Source organism: Setaria viridis, chromosome 7 (genome assembly GCF_005286985.2).
Source record: "Setaria viridis chromosome 7, Setaria_viridis_v4.0, whole genome shotgun sequence".
NCBI lineage: Eukaryota > Viridiplantae > Streptophyta > Magnoliopsida > Poales > Poaceae > Setaria > Setaria viridis.
This window is the reverse complement of record NC_048269.2, coordinates 16968561-16980484: the sequence shown is the minus strand read 5'-3', so window position 1 is coordinate 16980484 and position 11924 is coordinate 16968561. Positions and strand designations below refer to the sequence as shown.

At 43.7% G+C, this 11924-nt stretch overlaps 1 protein-coding gene across 3 annotated transcripts; it reads right to left on the bottom strand.

The window, feature by feature from the left end:
• Positions 1-564: 564 nt before the first annotated feature.
• On the bottom strand, positions 565-11146 carry LOC117863411 (calmodulin-binding transcription activator 4). Of its 3 annotated transcripts, XM_034747102.2 has the most exons (13): positions 10786-11146; positions 7421-7546; positions 7222-7337; positions 6640-6728; positions 6375-6420; positions 5817-5981; positions 5555-5741; positions 4792-4916; positions 4097-4507; positions 3330-4012; positions 1704-2295; positions 1266-1592; positions 565-933 (listed from the first exon to the last, which is right to left on the bottom strand). In XM_034747102.2, exons 1-13 carry the CDS (start codon positions 10793-10795, stop codon positions 850-852), a joined length of 2961 nt encoding a protein of 986 aa, XP_034602993.1. In that variant the 5' UTR covers positions 10796-11146; the 3' UTR covers positions 565-849. The 3 variants fall into 3 exon arrangements, with proteins under 3 accessions (XP_034602993.1, XP_034602992.1, XP_034602995.2); XM_034747101.2 differs by having other exon boundaries at positions 5555-5981; positions 10786-11144; XM_034747104.2 differs by lacking the exons at positions 6640-6728; positions 7222-7337; positions 7421-7546; positions 10786-11146 and having other exon boundaries at positions 5555-5976; positions 6375-6416.
• Positions 11147-11924: the final 778 nt, after the last annotated feature.

The window sequence follows — 11924 nt, the reverse complement described above, 5'->3', positions numbered from 1 at the left end:
CTCTGGTATTTTTTTGGAGTCGGTGGAGTGGAGCTGCAATGTGGTGGAGTGGAGCTCAAAAATTTGGAGTGGAGTGCTTCCAAACACCCCCTATATATGCATATCCAGACATATCCTTTTCAACTTCTGTGGATCTTCTTGAGATTAGATTTCTGTAGCCTTTTACAGTAGATGTAGCATGGATTTTGGCTTGTCACGTGCAGATATGCAATGCAAAGTCTTTCCTCTTAACTGAAATTTAACAAACTGTGATGAGTTTTATTGGTCAGGCAAACTTTATATGAATTGTGATGTGAGTTTTATTGGTAAGGCAAACTTCATATGAATTGTGATGCGGTTTTCATCGGTAAGGCAAACTTTAAAATCTAGCATTTTGCTTCAAGAGTGAACTAATGCATTCAATCAATGTTTAATGTTTATGGAAGTGCTGGGAAACTAAATGCTTTTTTTCGATCCTAAGTCAACCTAGGTACCATGTGAAGCCACATGTCAATGAGATGTAGGAATGTTATGTTATATCCCAAATGTCAGATATGTGGCGCATAATATTAGTTTCACAAGCAATTTGAAGGGCAATCCACATGTATACTTGTTGAGAAACGAACATCCAAACTAACTAAAGTGTACATCCCCTAAAATTACAAATAGCTAAATACAGTGTTCACAGAACTGCCATTCCCAAATAATTTAGGGAGTAAAAATACATAGAAGCAGCAGTCTACAACAGCCAGGCAAACACTGTACAAACTGACCACCATGAGGTCCTAGTCAGTAGCAAGTTGAACGCATCTCCTAAATACTTCACACCCTAGCTTTCGAAACTGAAAGGCTTCTTACATCTTGTGCATTTCAGAGCATGAAGTTGTTGATCCCTAATAACTCTAAGTCACTGTCAAATATTGATGTTACTTCATGTGATCCACCCAATTCAGCCTGTATTTACAATTAGCATCTGGTTAGTCATAATATGAAAATTTGACTTGGATAAAAAGAAAGCAAACTTAGATGCACTCTACTGGTTGTTCTTCATTGATTCAAATGCTTTTATTCATCCAGCTGGGAATTTTCACTTTAGAAGTGTTACATTGAAATTTGCACCGTGTGCCATAAATCTGATCCGTTTGGAAGATATTAATGCCTCAGTCATTTGATATTTGTTACTCGAGTAAGTTACTATTTACTTCTAGATGATATTTGCTACTATAGTTTCCTTGGACAACATGACATGACGAGATTCAAACTGCTAAGTTCATTTAACTTCTTACTGTTGCATGGCGAAATTCTTCAAGCATTCGACGATACTGCATCCTTGCTTCAGTAGAGTCTACCATGGACAACACTCTTGACACAGCCTCCTTTACAGCCTGATCAACCTTCTGCCGACGGAAAACCTTGACCGCTTCATCATCATAAAAGTCATCGTCTTCCTCGTCATCATCCTCTACTGCTCCAACCATTGGTTGCTGCTCAGCTCGGAAGCCACGTAGACCATGTCCTTTCCGGCGCCACCTAAGTATCACTTTCTCTAGCACACTAACAGTGCTTACAATTGTTCTGTATTTCTTCCTCACTTGATGGCCTCTTACATGAGCCTGTACAAAGGGAGACCTTTAGACTAAACAAAGTACAATAAACTTGCCAGATATCATGCTCATGAGTTCAACATGGAGGCTATCCAATAAAACATTTCTCGATTCCCTTACCTGTATTTTAACCGCATTTCTTCTCATGTTGAGAAAATGTTTGCGCCCTTTCCAACCTTTGTATTTCTTCTGAATTGAAACAGCTGCTTTATCATAAAACTGGCCACTTGAAGCATGAGCTTGGTGGTACAATCTTGATGCGGCTGCAAGTTCATCTATATCTTCTTGAGTCATTCCATATTCATCCCTAAGTCGAGCAGTCTTTTGCTGTCTCTTCCTGAAAGAGAAGGCACGGAAAGCATTCTGGATGCGAGCTGCTGCTTGAGCCGCATTTCTCACTGCTGCCAAAGAGTCCTTCATTGAGAGCTCATCTTCTGTGCCACCATGCAGTTGCGCACTCCTCTGAGATATGCTTTCCACTGCCCTCTCTGCTTCAACTTCAGCTGATCCTTTTGAAACATCGCTTTCTTCTATAGTAAGTGATGCAAGATAGCTAGTTAGCAGCACTTCTGAAAGATAACCTGCAAGGCCTGTATGCCCTCGTTCAGAAGCCAGGAAAGCTGCTGTTTTGCCAACTGGGTCTTGCGCACTGGGATCGGTGACTGCCGTCGCAGATGCACCAGCAGCGAGAAGTGCAGCAACCATCTTTTCCCTGCAATCAAATGGACTTGTTAATAATTATTTTTGAAGGAAGCTTGCGAGTTCCGCACCAATCAATAGCAAAATGTACCAACACTTGAAGCAAAATGAGAAGAAAAACTATAATGAAACACTGCCATTTCACTATGTTGATATATGGCACTATGGACAACTGAGTCCAGTACCCGCCCAAAACATATTGTAAATGAACATATCGATCTTGTATTTATTTTAAGACCATTGTTAGTACTATTGTTTCCAGGTTCTTCGATTGGCTAGTACCTAGTAGTTACCAATCTAGCAAGGTACCTAAATACTTATGAGAAAATGGCAAAAACCCCCCATTGTGACTTTAGGTGCTCCACAATGGATAGGAGGTAACCCTTTAATTCAACACGGGTAATTGCAATTTCAATTCAGGAGGAAGATTTTTACAAATGATGCAATGATAATGCCATGTGTCATGTGTGAGACGAAAAAGAGAAGAAGATTATTTGCAACACTGCTATAGTCCATGCGGATTACATGACACCTAAGCAATGATAGAGTACCTAGATGCACATGGGAGGCTAATCTAGAGTAACATCAGATGGTAACTTGGTTGGGGGGAGTAATGAAACCTTATAAAAATTGCAGGTTTTCGGCTGTAACAAATTGAGATGTAGGGGCGGTTTTGAAAATCCCTAGCTTGTATAGTTTTTTTTGTCATTTTCCTAATACTTAATGGTACCGGTCTGAAAAAGCTTGTAGAGGGAAAATTTATACTTTTATAAGTTTAATAAAAGAAATATATATACTTTATGCTGCTCAAGATTCTTTGAACGGCAACTACTTAGTTGCCAAGTTAACAGCATGATGGTATAAAAATAACACACAATAGGAAAATATTTCTTCAGTCAACAGAAGGATGTCTTCTGTCCATGAAAATTCTTATGGAGAAAATAAAGGGCGTACCCAGTGCTGAAAGCTCCCACACAAGATGGAGAAAATGCAGCACGAAAAAAATGAAATTGGAGTTACCAGCTCTATAATATAAATTTTAATTACCTTCCAAAATAAGCAGCCCAATGAAGTGCAGTCCATCCATTCGAATCACGAAAGTTTAAACCAACCCCAGCACTGAGAACTGAAGACAGTGCCCACTCATAGCCTAGTGCAGAAATTAAGTGTATAATACCCTGCTCATGCTTGGACAGAGAAGAAGCTGTTCCATTTAATCCTTTGAGCTTCACTGATAACCACTGTTGTAGTCTACTTTTCAACAGTTCCTCCATAATTTGATCAACCATGCTTAGTGGATTTTCACATCCTAGTTTGAGTTCGCCAATCAACCTATCCCAGAGCTCTTCATTCGTCCTAAGTTTCGGAAACTGTGCAGATTGGGGATCACCATCTGGAATTTCAGAGCTTCCATTCTCAGACAAAAGCATTCTAGAAAATTTGGCAAGAAATAATAACTCTTCACTAGATTTCAGGGGTCTAGAAGATGGTGTGAGGTCTGAGAAAGTAGAAGAGGTTGGTTTTGAGCGAAATTCAAATTCTTTGAAGTCACTGCAAACTTCTCTGTTCCCTGAAGTAATGCAGACTCTGAGTTTTCCACTGCTGTGCAGTGGTGTGTGGCAGCGAAGGACACCCGGCTGAACTATTTCAACAGGCACCTCACTGTCACCAAACATCACTGCCCAACATAAATTCGATGGATCACATAGAAATTCTCCCGTAATGATGACCTGAATAGATGAGATGGTGAGAGGAGCATACACAAATGAGAACGGTTGGTGATATGGTGTTAAAATGCTAAAACTTTGATTTACCTTGGTGATCTCATAGGAGAATGCCCATTCTGGAGAAATCTCTCGAATGTTAAACTGCTTCGTCAGTCCCAAGGTAAGTCTTGTATCTGCTCTGGAGTAGGGTTCAAACTGACCATGATCAAACAACAACTCTGTTATTTCAGAGCCCTGTGAATCGCTTTGAAACATTAATGGTGCTTTTGTTCTCCAATCTGGGTTCAGAGAGCTTTCAAGCCTACTGTCATGAGCTGAAAGAGTATCAGTTCCACTGTTCCCCTTGTTTCTCAGCATAAAGTTCGAAGATGGTGAGTCAATGGAGGCTTCCGGGCCTAAAAGAAATCTTTTAGCAGCAGAAAGCTGTATGCGCAAATCACTGCTGTCTAGGCTTCCTGGTGGATGATATTCAGAATTTTGTTGATACTGGACATCCGACTGTTATGCAGACATGCTAGTTGTTAATACACTTTGGTGAGGGTACTAGTGTACAAAGAGATTTCTGAACACAAAGGTATAGTTCTGATAAAGATAGGAACAAGACATTTTAAGTACATTTACAAAATGTACTAGTAGCATAAAGATTATCCCCAAACACCAATTTCAAAGTAAACATTGAATGCATGTCAACTTCAAAAGTTCCAAAAGAGTAATGAATTGAATGAGGGTAAATTGTGTGTTCTACAAAGAAGAAGAAGAATCCTGAGTTACAATGTCCTCACCTGGTATATAGATGGAGTTGGTAAACCTGAACTGGAATGCAGCACATCTTCCCATGATGGTGCTATATTCCTGCCTAAGCCTTTTTGTGTTCCTTCTGGTTGAATTTGTTTTAATTGGTCGTCACCTGAATAAGGCAGCAAAAATAAATAAATAAATAAAATATGACTTTGTTAACATTGAACTATCAGTTTTCAGATATACAATATGATGATTTTTGACAACTTGTGCCAGAAGGACACATGTTGGCACATCACTTGGGCATCAACATGAAATTTGCATGTACGGAAATGTTAGAAATGTTTTATTTACCTAATTACAGAGGAATGAATGGAGATATTAAATATCTAGCGATACATATGCTCAACATAAAATCACATATTGGTTTCACAAAAAATAAAAAGAAACGATTTTACGCCTGCACATTACACTGTCACAGGAAAGGTTGCAATAGGCCCCATAAAAGAAAAGGAAAAGAAAGAAACTTAACTACACAAAGAGTTGACTCCATCCTAGTTCTGACAGAGTTCACTCTAGTACAAGAGTTAACACTATTCCTTTTCCTTTCAACAAATTTACGTATTACAAAGTAGTCATCAATTATAAATATATCAATCCTGTCAACATGTCATCCTTTTCATAAACTCTCTTAGGTATGTACAACTAGCATGCATAATTTGTTTTTTGAATTTTGCTTCCTTAGGATAAATGCAAGAATGACGAAGATATTTTCTAGTTGGCTGCTTATGTGATAACCCTTCTTACCAGCAGCCTCAATATTTGTAGCGAAGCCCAAAGACTGAGCTTTATTTGAGTAAATATAGTCATCATCATTGTCGTCACCCAAACTTAACTGCTCAGCTATCTTCTTCAAAGCCACATTAAGCCCAGATTTATTTTTTGAATTATCATTATCATCCCGATAAACTTCTGTAGTTTGTTCCAGACAAGTCTGTCCAAGCTCTGGTATGCTTAGTAAACTGCCACCATCTTTGTTGTACTCTTTGTTACCAGAATAGGAACTTACTTCAGTTATAGAGCTCAAATTAGAATAGCTCTGGTGGGATTCACTTCCCTCACTAGTGCCAGAAGTAGAGCTGAGATATTGGTTTCCATAGATGGCACTTGGATATCCCAAAGATGAAAAAGATTCTGGTGGTCCATTCGACAGTTGTGATGAATAATATCTGCCCTGGGAGGTGGGGGGGAAAACACGAATTTTTATGGTAAGAGTTCCTCTATTAAAAGTAAGAAAGCCATAAAATCAAAGAATCTCTTACTGTAGAAGTGCGTGAGAATAAATCTAATTCATTCTAAGCATAGTTTTAATTTTTCACAAATTTATTTTGAATAGAATGAAAATATTTTATGCAATTTTCAAAGGATAACAATTAATGAAAAGCATGAACTAATTCCGGTAAGTGGCATTTTCTGTGCTAAGAACTCAATAGGTCATCTTCTGTCCTGTCAGTATTTATTTGCAGAGTAGATGATCATGTTAAATGACAGCAGAAAAATTGCACAAAAGTATAGCATGGGAATGCTCCTTTTTCTAACGGAACATGTCAATGTTAATGTTACATACCTCAGCCACCTCTCTATACTGCACCAGCACAATGTGCTCATATGCACTGCGAAAATAGAGAATCTGTATCAAATAAAGTTTGTAACCACTGTTTCTTTTTCGCAGATAGATGTTTGCAAAAAATTCAATATATATACTATAAAAGTAATAAATTACACACAGTAACTCAGCACAGTTGCAACTACAGTGACCACATACAAGTTAGATTGGCCATAGATATCCATTTCAAAGGTTTTGAGCTAACTAAATGGAAAGATTATCTTACGGTTCCAACATCCAAAAACACCGCCTCTGGAAACATGGATTTTGCTCACCATGAGCATAATAGCAACTCAGAGCATCGACATTTCCAACCTGCAATGATGAGAAAATGTCATATCTGAGACAGAGGACGTTGACCAACAACCTCCTTCCAAAATTTATGAATCCACAACAAACTAGGGAGATAAAGGCACCTCTTTTGTTTTGAGTCTACTAAATGTTCATATTAACATTTGAAGACATGACAAATTTGTTATGCATACTCTTAAGACATCAAGAAAATGTTCAATTTGAAGAGGAGGCTTGATAAAGATCCAATGGAAAAATATGCAGTAATTGAACATGTGTGCACTGATATCCATTTTCTCCGATATGCATGCTAACAAACACAATAGGAGTCAACTAAATGCAATATAGTTGATGCGATTGGCATGATAAATGATTTGCCATATCAACATCTTAGACTAACACCCTCCCAAATTTCTTTACAATGTGATTTGACAAAATTGTGAGTTTTCAAATATTGACAGTATAAAAATTTAACAACCGCCATTGAACTAAACTATAGAGAATATGTGAAATAAACCTTCAATCGTTCATGAGCCTCCCCAACAGTTCTTCCATCCTTCTTCCTCCGCCATGTGTGGCCATCTCTTCGGAAATACCGATTCACACGACGATTGTAAAGGAATAGTGAACCACCTGTAAAAGAAACAAAAATGCTGTCAAGGCATCTACACAATTATGCAAAAGGAAATTTCTCAAATAAGGGAATGCAGCTATACTGAGTGGCTTTTTTGGTGCCTCATGGGTGATCGGGAACCTCTCGTGATTCTGCAAGATATAGTATACTTCAGAAGGCTTTAACCACCTACTCCTTGCTTCCTCGCGAAGAACGTTGATGTCAAAACCTACAGACACGGAAAGAACCAAAGAATAACAGGATAAGCTGACAAGGCATAGTGCTAATAAATTTGTGCTAAACCCCACAGGCCACAATAAAGTTGTAGCACTAACATGTACTTTTCATCATGGGTTATGATTAGTTGAATCAATTATTTGCTTCTCAGTACAAAGATACCATATATAGTTAGAAAAAAAAACCCAATCCATTTCAAGCTCGTCTAAGAAATATAATAATTTCTTAGAATGGGTTCAAAACCCCAACAGAACCATAATGTTAGAGCATATTTGGTAGTTGTAGATATACATATCATAGACTGCCATATGTATCCGGGGGAGCCTTGCCCCCCAAGTCTTGTACACAATATAAACCGGCCGAGAGGCTCAATGCAATACAATCAATCTATTATACCCAATTCTATTCCCTCCTGCATGGTATCACGAGTTTAGGGTTTCAGATCCTAGGCCAAACCTTCCGCTTCTGCTCGTCCCCCCGCCTCCCGCGCGCCGCCAGCCGTCCTTCACGACGCACATCCAGCGTGCCCCCTCGACAGCCTCCTAGCACGCCCCCGGGGAGGTTGCCCATGACCTCCGCCGGGGGCAGCGCCCTCCGTCTCCGCGGCGGATCCAGTTAATCCGCCGCCCTCCGTTGTCACGCAAGATCAGATCGTGAAGAAACTCACCCAAGTGTCATCCTCCCTCCTCGTCACCGCTACCCTCGGCCGCGCGCCTCTGCTCCTCGCGCCGCCGACCTCGGCCACACGCCTCTACTCCTCGTGCCGCCGCCCTCGGCCACGCGCCTCTGCTCCGCGAGCCTCTGCTCCTCGCGCCGCTGCCCTCGGCCGCGCATCCCCTGCGCCACCGGTTCCCCCGCACCGCGCTCACCACCACCTTGCGCCGCCGTCCTTTGGCGCGCGATTTTCTTGTGCCTCTCCGTCTTTTCTACCTATGTACACCTGGAGGTTCTACATGAGATGCTCTTACTGTGTCTTCTTTTCCTTTTGCCTGATCAGAGATCGGGATTATGTTGCCCACCGCCCGTCGACCTCTCGCCTCTACTTCGACATCGGCGTCGACTTCACCAGCTCCTGCCCCGTCTTCGACTGTGCGGCTTAGTGTGATGAACGGCGCCCTAGGGGATGCCCGTGTGCACCGCCCTCCTCACTGCTTCGTCCGCATGTCGACCTCCGCCGGCTCGTCGTTGCCTCCACCGATCGGGACGCCTTCGCCGACTTCGCCCATCGTCGTCTCGCCTCGCGCATACTCGGTCCGATCAGCCAATGTGCGTGATCCACCCGACTCCTGTAACGTTCGTCCTCGTATTGCGCGCCTCTTCCCCGAGTATGGAGGGCTACCGCTGCATCGCCTCTTAGAGCAGCAGCGGCGCCACCCGTGGTCTCCTTCGTCGTTGCATCCTCACCGCCGCTGACCACATCAACGACCTCGTTGTCGACTACGAGTCGCTGTGCCTTGCGCGCATGGTCTTTATCAGGCTGTTCGAGTTCTTTGCCATCTCCTTCGAGCTCTGTCGCCGCGTCATCCGGATCATCCGGCCTTGCATCAGATCGTCCGGGTCTACCTCCTCGCTTCGTCTAGCACCACCTCGTCGCCAGTGCCGCCGTCTCATTTCCACCTCGTTCGTCTACTCCAGCACCCGCGGGCTGCATCGGCATCTTTTACCTCGCCGTTCTTCTGCGCCTGCGACCGCCTTGGAGGCCTTCTCTACTGGTTCCTTAGACGCTGACACATGGTTGGTGCCCTCTACCTCGCACGTCCAGTATTGGCAACACTGGTGCGTGCCATCATCCCCGACTGGGCCAGCGAGCGCCCCGACCGCGCCGGCGAGCGTCCTGACTATCCCGGCGAGCGCCTTGACCGCGCCGGTGAGCGCCCGACCCGACCACGCGGGCGAGCGCCCCGACTGCGTCGGCGAGCACCCCAACCGCAACGGCGAGTGCCCGACCGCACGGGCGAGCACCCCGACCACACCTCCTGCTCCTCCGCGCCCTGTCACTCGGTCTGTGACTGGGGCCATCCAGCGGTGCTCTAGCTTACGCCAACTCCGTCGTCTACGTCGGCCTGGCTGCATCAACTTTGGCATCAACCCCCCTCCCCCTCTACAATTGCCTCGACGCGTCACCATCTTCGTCTTTGGTGTCTTCCTAAATGCGCCACCATCCTCTCGGCGCCTCCTCATGCGCCCGCGGCTTCATCTACGGCTCCCTCGTCTTTGGCAACTTCAACTGCTACGTCGACCATGGCTACTCTACGCACGGCATTCGCGACCACGGCTACTCGTCCTCCTGCTCGGCTACCTCGACATCGGCACAAAGGGCTATCATCTGCATGAGTTACTCGCCGGTTTTCTCTCCAGTCGCAGCATCTGCACCGCACCGACGTTATCACTGCGAGGGGATGTCAGTCCATCAGCTTTTTGCCTTCGGCTTCTTCTCCAGTCTCACCGTCTACGGTGCTCCCGCTGTGATTGCGGGGGGATGTTAGAGTATATGTGGTAGTTGTAGATATACGTATCATAGACTGTTATATGTATCCGGGGAAGCCTTGCCCCCCAAGCCTTGTACTCAATATAAACCGGCCGAGAGGCTCAATGCGATACAATCAATCTATTATACCTAATTCTATTCCCTCCTACACATAAAACCTTGCCAAGACTTGCCTATTCTGCTATTCATATGGTACAAAATAAAGTTAGTGAAATCCTAACACAAGAAAATCCCAAAAAAGGGCATCCTTTTTGCTTCCAAAAGCTTGTTGCAGTTGTACCAAAAGTTAAACGACAAATTCGAGACCCAGTTGGCTGGAATGGAACACGAGCTGCTCCAAACTGACCAAACAAAACTTGATGAAATCCGGCTTTACATGCAGCTGTAACGGACTAACGGTAGTTCCTACCTCGTACCCAAATCGAAAATTTAATCCCATCCTTACGCTCGAAAAGAGCCTGATAGGCACCCTATTCGATCAATCGCAGCAGAAACAGAAGGGCCCAAGAATCCAATTCCCAGGTGAAACAAACAATCAATGGACAAATTTCCCAGGCAAACTTATTAGGAACGGCATCCTGCTATTAGTCCCTTAGCAGCATCAGAAAGAATCGAGAGCGCACAGCCAAGAGCCGCTACTCGCCCCTACCCAGGTCAACTCCAGGAAGCAAAGATGACGCCTTGGACTCGCCAATCAAAGAATCACCAAATAAACGATGAGAAATCAAAAGGAGAACACTCACTCTGGCTCATGGTCAGTTGCAGAGATCCAGCAGCTCCCAAGCTCCCATGGAAGCGGAGGAGGAAGGGGCCAAGACTCGGGTCTCCCAAGACTCAGGTGCCCCAAGAAACGGTCCCCCAGCAATCAACCAAAGCTCTGAAAGCCCCTATCACACGGAGACGGATCCTCTGCAGTTAGTCCCTCTGCAGTTGGAGAAGCCACAAGTACTTCTTGGATGGAGAAGCAGAAGGCAGCAAGAACTCTTCCTGCGCCCTTTTATTGGCTCAACAGATGGAGCGGCAGAGTCACACAGACAGGGGATGGTACATCAGGGTGAGAGAAGGCGAAGGGATCAGCCGAGTTGGTTGCTTCTGCGATTCAAGACAGCGACCGGCCTTTTGTCCCCCTGTAGAGTCTAGTCCATCCACAGAAATTTATTGCCAGTGCTGATTGAGGATAAACAATTGTGATAAAAACACATGGAATTTTCATATTGCCACGAGCAGCTGGGCAATCCCGACTTAAACTGCTGCCTTTGAATTCTTTTTCCCTCTGCTCTTTTCATTTTGGTTTTGTTTATAGCTTGACTTGGGGACTTGGGCTGGGAGGAGAGATGATGCCAGGAAATCATTTTGGGAGTAGGATTGGTCAGTCCTTCACACCTGACCGCGAAAGCAATTGTTTGTTGTTTCTGCAGGAGGGTTAGGTGAATTGCGTCAGTAGTCACGAGCGTAAGTTGTAAATGAATGTTTGAGTATCTGCTGATATTCACATAACTATGGCCGGTTCCTTTAGTCGGGTGTTTGGAAGACAGGGGCTAAACTTTAGCCCTATCACATCGGATATTCGAATGCTAATTAGAAGGACTAAATATGAGCTAATTACAAAACTAATAGCAGAACCCCTAGGCTAAATCGTGAGACGAATCTATTAAGCCTAATTAATCCATCATTAGCGAATGGTTACTATAGCACCACATTGTCAAATCATGGACTAATTAAGCTTAATAGATTCGTCTCGCAATTTAGCCTAGGGGTTGTGCAATTAGTTTTGTAATTAACCTATGTTTAATACTCCTAATTAGTGTCCAAACATCCGGTGTGACAGGGTCTAAAGTTTAGCCCTTGTCTCCCAAACACCCCCTAAATGTTGTTTAGTCCA